This window comes from Sebastes umbrosus, chromosome 18, assembly GCF_015220745.1.
Source record: "Sebastes umbrosus isolate fSebUmb1 chromosome 18, fSebUmb1.pri, whole genome shotgun sequence".
Lineage (NCBI taxonomy): Eukaryota > Metazoa > Chordata > Actinopteri > Perciformes > Sebastidae > Sebastes > Sebastes umbrosus.
The window spans coordinates 14757354-14771682 of record NC_051286.1 but is presented as its reverse complement, the minus strand read 5'-3'; the positions used below and the strand labels follow the sequence as shown (position 1 = coordinate 14771682).

At 37.0% G+C, this 14329-nt stretch overlaps 2 protein-coding genes across 3 annotated transcripts; one reads left to right on the top strand and one right to left on the bottom strand.

Moving 5' to 3' along the window:
• The first annotated feature begins 1371 nt into the window (after nt 1–1371).
• On the top strand, nt 1372–6583 carry nme6 (NME/NM23 nucleoside diphosphate kinase 6). The gene is made up of 6 exons (XM_037751683.1): nt 1372–1525; nt 1717–1812; nt 4013–4115; nt 4382–4421; nt 5150–5310; nt 5915–6583. Exons 2-6 carry the CDS (start codon nt 1720–1722, stop codon nt 6064–6066), a joined length of 549 nt encoding a protein of 182 aa, XP_037607611.1. The 5' UTR covers nt 1372–1525; nt 1717–1719; the 3' UTR covers nt 6067–6583.
• A 143-nt stretch (nt 6584–6726) lies between these two features.
• Nucleotides 6727–13048, bottom strand: baalcb (BAALC binder of MAP3K1 and KLF4 b). Of its 2 annotated transcripts, none has more exons than XM_037751685.1 (5): nt 12755–13048; nt 11545–11705; nt 10636–10858; nt 8408–8607; nt 6727–7229 (listed from the first exon to the last, which is right to left on the bottom strand). In XM_037751685.1, the coding sequence occupies exons 3-5, from the start codon at nt 10814–10816 to the stop codon at nt 7065–7067; spliced, it is 546 nt and encodes a 181-aa protein (XP_037607613.1). In that variant the 5' UTR covers nt 10817–10858; nt 11545–11705; nt 12755–13048; the 3' UTR covers nt 6727–7064. The 2 variants fall into 2 exon arrangements, with proteins under 2 accessions (XP_037607613.1, XP_037607612.1); XM_037751684.1 differs by having other exon boundaries at nt 10636–10861; nt 12755–13047.
• Between the last annotated feature and the right edge of the window lie 1281 nt (nt 13049–14329).

Sequence of the window (14329 nt, the reverse complement as noted above, 5' to 3'; positions counted from 1 at the left end):
TTGTGATTCTTTAATTATACTGTATTTGATATTGAAAGAAGATATTAGAAAAGAAAAATCCAATTCACCTTTTTTCAAGATTCATAGTTCATCAGCCGAGACCGAATCGATGGGATATCATATGGCAAAAGAAGGCTGTTTTATTTCATGAAAGGATCATTTAAACATTTGAAAAAGTCGTTGTAACTATGATTTGTCTTTATTTGATCTCTGTCCTAAAGCTATACCGTAAACACTAAAACAGAGATCCTGTGATGACATTTATCATCATTATTAAACCTTTATTTAACCAGGTAAGTCTTATTGAGATTAGAAAATCTCTTTTTCAAACTCTGGCCAAGACAGCAGCAATTGAATGTTTCACACAAGATACACACATAACATTTAAAACACATAAAACAAATATGCAGTATCAAGTCACAGTATACAACATAAATGCAAATGTTAAAAACACATAAAACAAAACACACAGTATCCACTACAAAGTCATGTGCCCAGGAAGACTGACAGGAAGAAACAGATCTAGCTATAGAGGCAAAAAAAAAAAATTAAAAAAGAGTGCTAATGTACAGATTAACATATTTGATGTGATGTTATATTTTGTGTTTTATGGCATGGATAGCAACATTACCTATATAATTCAGCTTCTGATTATTCTTGGTATATTCAATATCCACAAATCAAAATGGTCTGTCTCCAAACAACCCTGCTTTCGTCAGTTTCTTGTTGAACTCAAGCAGTACGGCACCTTACTTGAAAATGTCAAAAAACAAAAAGCTGTAAAGTCTCTCAATATTTTAAAGGAAGTACATTTTCTTGAACTCTGTAAAGACTTTAAATGAATTGACATTGAAGTCCTTTGGCATTAAGGTTTTTTTGTTTTTGTCTTTTTTTTTCTTTGTATTCCATATACTCTTTTAATAATAATAATAATAATAATAATACATTTTATTTAGTGGCGCCTTTCTGGACACCCAAGGACACCTTACAAGAATCAATTTAAACATAGACAGATAAAACAATATAAAAACAACAGGACATGACAGAGACATATTTGTACAGACACATAGGATGGGTGATGATGAGTACTAGTACATGTCTTTTGTTGAAAGAAAGTTCTGAAAAAAAAAATAAATATATATATAAAGGCAAACAAACTAACTTAACTTTACAGTATGTAAACATTTCCTCTTATAAACATAAAATACAAGTATGAAAATGAAAATACTCAAATAAAAAAATACTCCTGGTTGTCACACGGTCAATCCTTCTAAACTATTACATCTGAGTTTAATATAAATGTACAGGTATTAACAGAATATTAATTATAATGGTTTGTTATGAGTCTTTTGGTGTTTACCCTCGTAGTGGAACACAGTGTGCTGCTGGTTTAGTTTCTAGGGGGACAGTAATGAGGAGCGCACTGACCGGAACAGAGGAGCTGTCATTCAGCGAATATATAGATTAAAAACCAGGTTAATATTACAGTCCGTAGTTACAGAAACAACGTTATGTGTAACTAATAGTAAGTATTTATGAGCTTGAGCAGTTTAGTTTCCTGCAGGTTTATTATCAGGAGCAGCTTGACTGTAGAAATACAGCTTCTCTGGTTGTTTACTTTCATTCATGTGTCTCTTTGTAGGGTTTCTTTCCAGCTAGCTGCTGACATGCTGTTACTTTATATGATAATGTATGATTTCTGTGTTTTCTCTGTAGACTATGTTGCTCACAGCTCGCCGTCTGTCCAGAGTGCTGCAGCTCACCCTGGCGGTCATCAAACCAGATGCTGTAGCTCATCCTGTGATGATGGAGGTGAGCTCTCTCACCACACTGCTTACATACAGCCTTTAACCTCTCCATATGCAGGTGCACTACTTCAGCAGGTTGTTCCCATATCTTCTACTTTATAAAGGGCTAATGCTGTCACGTGAGTCCTCCAGAGTGAGCAGTGGTAAAGAGTATATATTGTCATCGCCATAGAAGCTGCAGGATATGTCAGTGCATGTCACAGCCTAAGAGACAACCACAACAACACATAATAGATGTAACTCACACTCTGACTTTTATTTACTCCTCTACTTCATGTTTTTTTTTTTACATTTATCCTTTGATATTGCAATATATTGTTTTTTATTTGTTTGTTTGTTTTATTGACACAACAAACATGAATTACTTTTTTTTATTGTTTTCTTACATTTACATGCATGCTATTTTTAAATATCTATATATTGTAATTTGCTTAATGAATTGTATATATGTGTATATATATATATATATATATATGTTTTTGTTTTTATTTTGTTCTTTTTTTATTTTTATGTATTATTGAATTGACACTTTGGCAATATTGTTCACCTGACAGTCATGCCAATAAAGCAAATTGAATTTAATTGAAAAAAATTGAGTAAACATTTTGACCTCTGGGTGTTATATATCATATTGCAGGGAATAGAAAAAATATTCTTATATTGGCTCCCTCCTTCTCAAAATAAAAATAATAGATGTTCATGCCAAAACTCTGTAATAACCTTCTTTTTTTCTACAAAATATGGACTCAACATAAGCAAAAATACATATTCACACTAAACATTAAAGGGACTGTTTGTAAGAATCAGAAATGCTTGTTAAGAGCAACACCTGTGGCCGTTAAGTCAACGAAAGTCAACATCGGGCTCACGCTTGTGCTCACTCTAAATAGACATGAACGAGCATTGCTCAAAACAGTGAGGCGACACACGTCAGATAAAACCACAATATCACTCTATATTTCAGCTGCTTGGCAGTAATGTTAGCTGACCAGACGAAGGTCTCTCCATGAATCAATGCTGATCCTAGTGTTGGCTTTTCCTGCTTCAGCCTCCCGATCACGGCCGGAGGGAGACACTGGCACCCGGTCAGAGTAACATTTCAAAACACATTTGTCAGTCAAACTTTTACCCAACAATCTAAGAAAAAAATCAAATCAGACGGGAGATTAGAGCTGCAGCGATTAATCGATTAGTTGTCAGCTAATAAATTAATCCGCAACTATGTTGATAATTGATTAATCTGTTTAAGTAATTTTCTAAGAAATAAAAGTCATAATTCTCTGATTCCAGCTTCTTAAATGTGAATATTTTGTGGTTTCTTTACTCCTCTATGACAGTAAACTGAATCTCTTTGAGTTGTGGACAAAACAAGACATTTGAGGACGTCATCTTTGGCTTTGGGAAACACTGATCGACATTTTTCACCATTTTATAGACCAAACAACTAATCAATTAATCGAGAAACTAATTGACAGATTAATCGACAGTGAAAATAATCTAGTTGCAGCCCTTCATATTACCCATATTGTCCAATTAAGTGATCAACATACATTTCCTTGCACTGAATTCTGAATTAATTTAAAGTCATTTCTCAGAGAATTCCACAATTTGACTTGACAAACTGAAATAAAGTGTGAATAACAATAAGTTGAGGTTCTATGTGCCTAATTTATTTATTCCATAAGATTTAGGCTGTGGAATAAATTAAACTTGTGTCTTAATCTTTCTATTCATTTATTATTTTAGCTCACTGTCAAATAAAATAGTTTCAAAGGAAATGGCCTGTTCATTGACACGGCATAATAAACCAGCTATACTCTCACTTTAATCCCAGCAGTAAAGAAGAAGCTCCATTTGCTGTCTTGATAGATTCACAAGCCCCGAGGCCTCAAAGTCATGAAAGCGGTGTCAATCATAAAATATTCCATTAGTGAAAGGTCCCAGAAAGTGGACCACCTGTTGTCATCTTAATAAAGAGGAGGAGAGTGACCTTTTGGATCAGAATATTTGGCTATTTTTATGTATCATCCCTCTGGCAGTCGATAATAATTAGGAAATGCTTGCCCTTTTCCTTTTAGCTTCTCCTTCTCAGAAGTCTGCACACAAAACCCTGTATGTAGTTTTGATCCAAACATATTTAGATATAGTTTATCATCGGCTACAGTGTGGCACAACAAGGTGAAAACATGTTTTCTTTCTTTCAGGCTCTTCACCAGAGAATCCTGGACAACAACTTTGCGATTGTTAGATGTAAAGATCTTGTGTGGAGGCGACAGGACTCGGAGAAGTTTTACGCTGAACATTCAGGTATGTGGACACGACGTATCTGTGTTAAAATGTATTTAAGTTAACAAAGTGCTGCTGTAGTGAGTCCAATTGACCAAACAGCTGAGCCAGCAGCCTGTTTTAGCAGACACATCATATGTACTGTATAAGTGATTCATCCTTTACTGTATTGCTAGAGCATCTACACACTGAGAGGTAAAAACAACCTCTTCTTCTCAAAAGAAGGATAACTGAAAAAGATGTTTTACTCAAGTCAGCCTTTTAACTTGCTTTTGTTTGCTTCATAGAGCGATTCTTCTACCAAAGACTTGTTGAATTCATGTCAAGGTGAGCCACCATACATTTCCCCAAACCATGACAGCGTTGAATGAATTACTTTGGATAAATGTTATTTTCTGTCTGGCGTATTTAAAATGGAATAACAGCAGTTCCCATACCACATAAACCCACGGGGCTGACACAGAAAAGGCACACGTCAGTCGGTGGTGCTCCAATCTCATGCTCAGCGAGTCACCAATGAATCATTTTCTGAAACTTCACAACAGGAGTTTCAATTATCAGCGGACAGACAACAGCCTTGGAGCGATTTTCCTCAAAATAGCCATGTAGCCTTCTCACAATAGCTCCACATGACCCCCCCTCCCCCTCTGGATTGCAAAAAGGTTCTTGTAATCACATTGTCATTTTTGGTCTCCTCACAGCAGTGAATTGGCAGTTGCTGTAGCAACCGCTCTCTGGATGCTGCCAGTGTTATTAGAGACATAGGAAGGAAACATCCTCGGCAACGTCGGCCAGTCACGTTCCAAACGGCTCCAGGCGGCATTGTTTAGCTAAAACTGATAAACCGATATGTATTCATGGCCGCGCTCCTTTTCCCAGGAGCTTCTGGAGTGAATAGATTGGATTTGTGTCAATTTTGTCGCTCTCCGTTGAAGCGTAGAAAGCATCCAATGTTTAAAATCAAATGTCTGTGACGGCCACATAGAGCAGTATGTGGTTCTGCAATGACTGAAAGCTTATGTGGCGTAATATTTGACTGAATTCTTTCCCCACAGTGGTCCGATGCGAGCGTACATTTTAGCCAGAGAGGACGCCATACGTCACTGGAGAGAACTGATGGGACCAACCAAAGTGTTCAGAGCCAGATACACCTCGCCCGCTACCATCAGGGCCCAGTTTGGACTCACGGACACACGAAACACAACTCACGGCTCAGGTAGGAAGGATGTGGAGTGTCAAGCGTTTACATATATAGTGGTACATGTCCACGGGGGTGTTTCTTTATCGCGATGTATCGCCTCGCTTCTCAGCATTGGACGCTTGATGGGCTGCCACTACGACACAAGGCACCTGATTGGACGAACGTTTTCCCTCGTGGGCTGCTGCTCCCAGCTTTCAAACCGGAACCAACATTGTGGCTCGTTTTGGAAACTTTCTTCTCTTATATCATGAAAAATATTTTTGAAAACATTTTATGCGAGAAATAAGCCATGCAGGTCTTTATTTTGGATCGACAAAGGTTTAAAATTGAAAAGTTTCTGGGGAGTTTCTAGAGGCGGCGAGTCGCATCAGACTTGCATAAAGTAGCCTAGACCTCAACTTTATGCAAATGAGGAGCAGCCAACGTGACAGTCCCGTCTCTCAAATTGTGCTGCCACGCCACCCAGAATGCATTGCATGGCTGCTTACATAGACAATGAGTAGCACAAGACTCCTCAGTGCTTCATATGTAAGCCAATAGGTTCACAGCATTATCACACGGGCTGTCAGAACATACTGGTTTCTAGATCATCATGCTTTTAAATCTCCATTCTCTCCAGATTCTGTCGAGTCGGCACAAAGAGAAATCAGCTTCTTTTATCCAGACTTCTGTGTGGAGGAGTGGATGGAGAAGGAGGAGCCATCGTTCAGATCAGGACGAATACATTACGACCATCAAAAACAGATCCACACACTTTCAACGCAGAGCTGACCCCAGAACTGCTGTTACACTCACTTATCCCCCCCCCCAAAGGACCTCTTAGAAACTTAGTCGATTTGCTCATACAGAAATGCAAGGTGCCAGAAAAGATGCTTCATGCTATATTTATAAGTTATACTGTGTGATGATCCAAGAAAAAGCGCATGTTTTTTTTTGTCAAAGTGCCAATATGTTCATCCCATGTTGTTAGTAAAAACAGATTTTCCTTGAATATCCAAAGATACACAGCTTGTGAAGTCATTCCAAAGCAGGACCATACATGTTTTTGTTTAATTTATTGTCATTAGAAAACACAAACGACTAGATAAGAAAATCGAACACTGTATTGTACAAAACGACACGACGTAGAGAGACAATGTTTTACATTGTCATCACAAGCTCCTGTCCAGGCTTCACTGTGAATAGTGCAATCGTCACAATCAATTTCAGTTTCCTGAGCCATTAAGATTGAAGCACAGCAGCAAATACATGTTGTGTATCCATGTCAAATAAAAAAACTATATATATATATATATATATATATATATATATATATATAGTTTGTAAATATTCAATGTGAAATAATACTTTAGCTTTACACATATATTTATTCATCTTAAAATAGGGGTGAGAAGGCTTTTTAGATTCTAGGTCACTTGAGAGATTCAAAATGTGCCAAGTACTGATTTCCTGTCTTCTTTTATTTTTGATCTGACACTGTGTGTACTGTCAAATGTCATGTTTTGTATTTTCTCTGACCAACCTACAGTTTTACATGTCCATGTCTTCAGGACAGTACAGTAAGACATTGTTGTAACAGGCACCGTAGAAGTACATCTTACAATATGGCCTAGTTCAATTGAGCCGTGTTTTCAATATGACGATGTCATCCCTCTTGTGCTGTCATCAGCCGTCAGACCATAAAGATTTTTTCCACAAAAACACCATCAGTTCACTTGTTTCACAGTCATCTTCGTTTCTCTTTGGCTTCTTCCAGTTTCCCCCTACACTCAAGTGTTTTGTGTGGCCACCTGTTTGATGCTTTCCACGGGTTTCATCACCTCGTAGGTGGTGAGGGACTTCTTCACCTTCCCGTTCTTGTCCACCTGATGGATGCTCTGTGTCACTGTGATGGTCACCTGCTTGGTCGACATCCGATTGTCCTGCCATTTGGTCTGATGATGAAGAATGACAGATGGGATATTGTAAAAATACAATACGAAGTTTGCTTGGGATTGCAGATTGTGGCATGACAAGGGGGAGCAGTTGATCTACTCCAAAAATCTTTTTTTTACATTTTTTATCATGGATTGTTTTTAAGCTGCAAGGCTGCAACTAACGCTTTCTCATTATCGATCAATCTGCCGATTATATTCTCAATCACCGTTATCATGTTTTGATCAAAGAGAAGCATCAAAATTCTCACATTTGAGAAGCTGGAACCAGCAAATGTTTGCTTAAAGGGACAGTGTGTAAGATTTGGCGACATCTAGTGGTGTGGTTGCAGATTGCAACCAACTTGAGTACCCCTTCGCTCACTCCTCCGTTTCCAAGACTGCTTTAATGTGAGCCACCGAGTTCAAAACCGTGGTAATGACGTTCGCCTCGCTCAGAGGCCATCCTTACCATAATAACACTACTTTAATAGCAACGGATGTCAGACGGTGGTTGGTGGTAGCACGGTTTTGCACTCTGCAGCTCACGTTACCGCAGTTTTACAAGTGTGTCGGAGAACTACGGTGGCCTTCAGGTAACGTAAAAATGTCTTTCTCTAGAGCCAGTGTTTGGTTTGTCTGTTCTGGGCTTCTGTAGAAACTTGCCGTACTCCGTGAAGAGGACCTGCTCCCTATGTAGATATGAAGGACTCATTTTAAGATAATGAAAACACAACAATTCTTAGTTTCAGGTGATTATACGCTTACGAAGACATAGTTATGAATATTATATTCCATTTATGTTAATAGATCCCCCACAAATGTTACACATTGCTCCTTGAACACTAGTGTGTTCATATACAGTATTAAGCACAGACTTGGGTGCCAAAATTATAACAGTGTTACTAAGGCTGCGATGTTTTTTCATTATCGAGAGAGAAAGAAAGAAGCCTCAACATTCTCACAGTTGAGAAAGAACAGCAAATGTTTGCTTAAAAAATTACTAAAATTGATCATCTAATCAATAATTGTTTCAGCTCTAACTTTAACATATACTCAGGAAATGAAAACAAAAAAAGATGGTTTGAGTCTCCACACCTCTTAGCTACAATAGGTCTCCAGCAACTCACTACTTATACTCGCCACATGAAAAGAAAAGAAAAGATGATTTGATATTGTAAATTAAGGGGAAGTCTTACAATCTCTTCAGTGTGTAGAACACTTCTGCGCTGCACTGTGGTGCCGGACGACGGTACCGCCGCCTCCTTGGGTGGAGAGCCCAGGATGGCGGGAGGGCTGCTGGGTTTCACGTCGTTCAGACTGGCCTCAGACACGGCCGAGCAGACCTTCAGGTAAGCCTGAGCAGGAAGAGGGAGACTGTCCTCAAAGAAATCTGGAACTGGAACAAAACAAAACCTCAGAGTTGTCTCCTGGACATGGGGGTGAATTAATAACCCCCAACATGTACTTTACTGTTACCTGTTGAGTGCTTTTCAGAGCACACATGGACATGCTTGGTTGACAAGGCCCTGTCACTCATAGGTGTATGAGGCTCATGGCTGCTTGAGCTAAGGTGGCTTTAAAATGTATTTACACATAAAGTAGCTGTAAACAACATCTGGATTACATTCTAATGAACCCGATCAGATAACTAAAATTATTTTTTGTAGAAAAACAAACATTCAAAGGGCTGAATGCAATAAACAAAATGTGTAAAACATCATTACATGGCGTTTTAATGTGGTTTACATGCAGTCATATTGAATCTGTATAGCACAACAATACTTATAACAGAGGGATGAAAGAATTAAAAAACAGATAGCAGAAGGGAGCTCATGATATTTACCCATAATATTAATTATGTTGACAATATTAGATGAACCATTTTGGAGATTATCACAAAATCTGGAATTAAACTGCCGTTTTTGTATGTACAGTATATGATTAAAAACTGATAAATTGTTACTGGATCTTTAGAACAAAGAAATTAGGCGCTTCTGCGACAGAATAATTGTCACTTATAAATTTGTAATGCAGCTTTGGGAGACCGACGCGCATGTGCATTGAGCGATTTATTCATTACTATAGTTTATTTCTATATATAAATATTTACATTCTCTATATATAACGAGTATTTGTCTTTCAAAATAACTACAATAACGGTGTATTCCAGTCCTGCCAATGTAACTATTATTACACTGTTTGTGATTTGTGCAGTGTAGAAGTGGGTTATTTGTAAATCAAACAGCATTAGTCACAGGTCGGCGCTTGCTGATAGCTTACAGGTGCATTACTGCCACCGCTGAACACATCTGACTACAGTGTGCAGCAGTAAAGTGTCATTAATTATGGAAAACACTCTGAAAATCACCGGGAAGCGGTGTTTTGCCGTGCGCGTCAAGTGTGGGTTAAGTGTACTGGATGATGCCTATACCTCCTTTAGCGATGTGTGAAAGTGAACCTTAAATATTCAGGTCCACGTGTGTTGTTATGGGGACCGACAACAAAAACACAACAAAGGAAAGGAAATTCTGCACAGTAATATTAATAGTGGCACCACTGTTTGATACCATCTTTGCAATTGCCAGCTGCTGATTCATTTGGCCAGTTCTTGATCTGTTTTTATCTCTACAGAGTAGAATTGAACTGAATTTGTCTTCACAATCACATCAAGGCTCCTCTGCCTGCATTCACTAACAGCTGGATCTGTTGCCATGAGAGCCAAGTCGCGTGTCCGCAGCACAGTGGCTTTTGATGTAGCCCATTATGTCCATTTACTGATTCATTTCCTCCTGGCTTCAAAAGAAAACACAGCCACAATTCAGCGCACGACAAGAAGAACAGTCGAATTATAATCAGATCCGTCTGTTTGTGAGCTGTGTATGCGGTGACTAACTGAACCCTAAAAGAACAAAGGTTTCCAAATGTTTAGTTTGCCGCAGAGCCTTGAGTCATACATAATCCTTCGCTACAGCACGAGGGTCACCACAAATTGTTCTTCATCTGTATTTCAATTTTTTCCGTGTGCACGTTCTTGTTTGAATCGGCTGTGCAAAAACCTCTGAAAGTTTTTGACGTCAAGAAGTCCACTTTAAGAATCCAGTCAAATTACTTACAGCGCAAGCCTGGGCTCTTAGTGACAGATGTGAATAAAAGCAAATATTAGACTGGTTTAAAATAGTTCCAATGAATAAAAAAGTAATTTTACTACTCAATGAAAACAAATTATGAATATATCAATGAGAAAATATAAGATTGGAATCGCAAATATACCTCACTCTGCGGTGGGAATTTAATTAAGTACTAATTCACACAACCATTAATGTATTATTCATCTGTTCAGCAGTTAAATAACTGCCCGTTCCTGTTAGGAGACCAATTAAGTATTCATTCATCTATGCACTCAGCCATAATTCATTCTTCTCACCGGGGCTGATGGTTTTCTCAGAAGCGAAGCCGGCCTCGGAGTTCTCAGAGGGGATGCTCTGGATGGACGACAGGGGGATATCAGTGTCTGTGCTGGTCAGCCACGTCGACTCCGTCTCCTTGGTCCAGCTCTCCAGGTATCGAGGCTCCAGAGCGTCAGTCCTGCTCCCCCCACAGCCCATAGCTCTGCCTCAGGGAGGGCACCCTCACTGCCAGCTGGACTTCTTCTTCAGAGAAGAAAAGAGAAAAACAGAGACGCTTGATTTCAATTTAATCATTGGAAGCTGTGATATTATTGACTGAGTAAATTGAAGTTTTTTCCCTCTTGAGAGAACGATCCATGATATCTTTTAAAAGAAGACATATCATGAGTGCTTGTGTGCATACATTTAGGTATCTGGAGTGTCTACCAAACCCACAAACTGTGAAATAAGACAACACAGTCAGCTATTTGTGGGCTGTCTAAATCAGAAAACATGTGATTCAACAAGCCATTCAGATTTGGCTCCCCTTCTTATGTCACATGCAGGCTCGTTAGATTATATCGCCCACGGCTTGAGAACTACCTTTGCAGAGGTGCACCATCATTTTCTTGCAAGCCAATCAGAGCAGACTGTGTTTTTTTCAGGAGCAGGGCTTAAAGAGACAGACGCTAAAACGGAGCATTTCAGACAAAGGGTGAATAGTTTTATATTCAGACAGACACTATGAGAAAAATAAAGTGTTTTTTTTAACATTAAAGCATGTAAACATGTTCTAGTATAAACCCAAAATACATATAAGTATGAACCTGGAAATGAGCATGATATGTCCCCTTTAATATTTATAATAAATACTGCACAGCTCAATTCTGTACATTTGACCATGGCAATTTCTCACATGACACCCAACACAAACACATCATACTTACAGCACAGCACACGGCTGTGGGAAAAACCTGGTGTCCTCATAAGATCATCAGGCTCCGATGACTTCTATCCTTTAACAGAGTAGGTCGAGTCGAATCTCGTTTACTCTCCATGAGAATCTGAAGGCACCATCTTCTGCATCATCAATACCAGCTATAGTCACCTGTGAGAAACAAAGAGAGGGAGGGAGAGACTATAGGAGTGGTGCAAAATGCATCCTGTCTATTTTGAAACATTTTTCTTAAATCAATTTATTTCTGTCCCACTATAAAGGAATGAATGAACAACTCTCCCCCATAGAGATGAGTAACCAACTCTATAGCCCACAGCATGCTCTATGTATTGTTCTGCAGTGTTTTGTACTGCTATTACCAAATATGGTGGACTAGTTGTTTTTTTCTCATACATGTGCACTACTGAAGCTGTAGAAATATCTATCTATCTATCTATCTATTATAATTGGACACCACTATAAATCAGTGAATGAATAACTCTCCCCCACAGAGATGAGTAACCAACTCTTTTGTGGTATATGTCCTTGCTGTGTATAGCCCATAGCATGCTCTATGTATTGTTCTGCAGTGTTTTGTACTGCTATTACCACATATGGTGGGCTAGTTGTTTTTTTGTTTTTTTACATGTGCACTACTGAAGCTGTATAAATATCTATCTATCTATCTATCTATCTATCTATCATAATTGGACACCACTGCAAATCAATACATCTGGTAAAAACAAGTGCAGAACAACCAGATTGAACCACCTGCAATTTCATCACTGATCAGTGATAATTCAGGGTTATTGAACCCATTTAAACCCATATTGCCCTTAAATTGGACTGCTAATGGAGTCTGAATGGTACAGTATTGATGCACTAACACTGAATGCAGTGTCCACTATCAGGTCTCCTATAGATCTACTATATCACCTAATGAAGGCTATTTATATTAGATTTTATTTCTCTCGATGAATAGGCTCAAATAAGGGAGTCCAATAATGATCATTATGGGGGTAAAAGCGATGGTAAAGACGCAGTAAATGCATACTGATATGAGTATCATCGCTATACAGGGCCAGAAGAGAAATAGCACCGATAGCGTGAAATAAAAGAACAATAAAAACGCTATAAGATGCCCGATAGAAACGCTGTTTAATTCAGCTAACAGTCGAGAAAACAAACACCAGTCAGTAACAGATGATATAAAGGCTTACTGGTGATGGAGGCTCCGTGTTTTTGTCTCTTTGTTGCTCCTCCGTGTCGTCTGACGCGTAAAAGATGTTGTCAGTAATGAAAGTGGTCCTCTGGTCGGTTAACAGGCTGCGCGTCTGTCCGCAGCATCCACGCGCTCCTTCACGTGTATCCTCTGCTTTACCAGATCAGAAGGTGCGTTTATTAAGAGACAGTAGTGAATGTTAAATCATTCAGCGTCTTGTCATGAATATAAGGAGGTTTCTGTGTCTGTCTGTTTACCTGCTGCCAGGTAAACTTTAACATAACACACTGGTCCTCTCTGTAGTAGCCTTCTACTGTAGTGCTCACTGGCATTGACGCATGGTGCATTTTGGCTCATCTAAGCAGCCAAATATTGTAACACATATTAGCCTCTGGCCTATATTATAGCATACCTATTCAGCCAGACCATTGATTAAGAATGTATGTGTTTTTATTATTATTTTTTGTCCAAATCTTTTTTTTTTTTTGCAGACATGGCAAAGGTCATCATATCAAATGCAAAACATAAGTCAAATAAAAACATAGAAAGAGGACCCCCCTCAATAAATAAATAAATAAATAAATAAATAAAAAATTTAAAAAAATAATAAAATAATAATAATAAATAAATGAAATAAAATAACAAAAATAAAATAATAATAAAAAGTAGATAAATAAAAAAATAAAAAAATAAAAGAGAGATTTTTTTTTAAATAATAGCACTATTATTTTATTCACTTATTATAGCATTCAAGTTTTTAATATATTTTATTATTTTGTCACTTATTTTTATCGTATTTAATTTGTATAGATTTATTCTGTTTTACTTTTTGTCCAAATCTTTTTTTTTTTTTTTTGCAGACATGGCAAAGGTCATCATATCAAATGCAAAACATAACTCAAATAAAAACATAGAAAGAGGACCCATCCTCAATAAATAAATAAATAAATAAATAAATAAGTAAATAAAAAATTTAAAAAAATAAAAAAATAAAATAATAAAATAATAATAATAAATAAATGAAATAAAATAACAAAAATAAAATAATAATAAAAAGTAGATAAATAAAAAAATAAAAAAATAAAAGAGAGATTTTTTTTTAAATAATAGCACTATTATTTTATTCACTTATTTTATAGTATTCAAGTTTTTAATATATTTTATTATTTTGTCACTTATTTTTATCGTATTTAATTTGTATAGATTTATTCTGTTTTACTTTTTGTCCAAATCTTTTTTTTTTTTTTTTTTTTGCAGACATGGCAAAGGTCATCATATCAAATGCAAAACATAACTGAGTGTCCGTGACATCAAATAAAAACAAAGAAAGAGGATCTCTCCAATAAATAAATAAAATAATAATAATAAATAAATGAAATAAAATAACAAAAATTAAATAATAATAAAAAAGTAGATAAATAAAAAATAAAAGAGCTAATTTTTTTTTAAATAATAGCGTTATTATTTTATTCACTTATTTTATAGTATTAACGTTTTTATTATATTTTATTATTTTATGTCACTTATTTTTTTATCGTATTTAATTTGTATGGATTTATTCTCTTTTACTGTT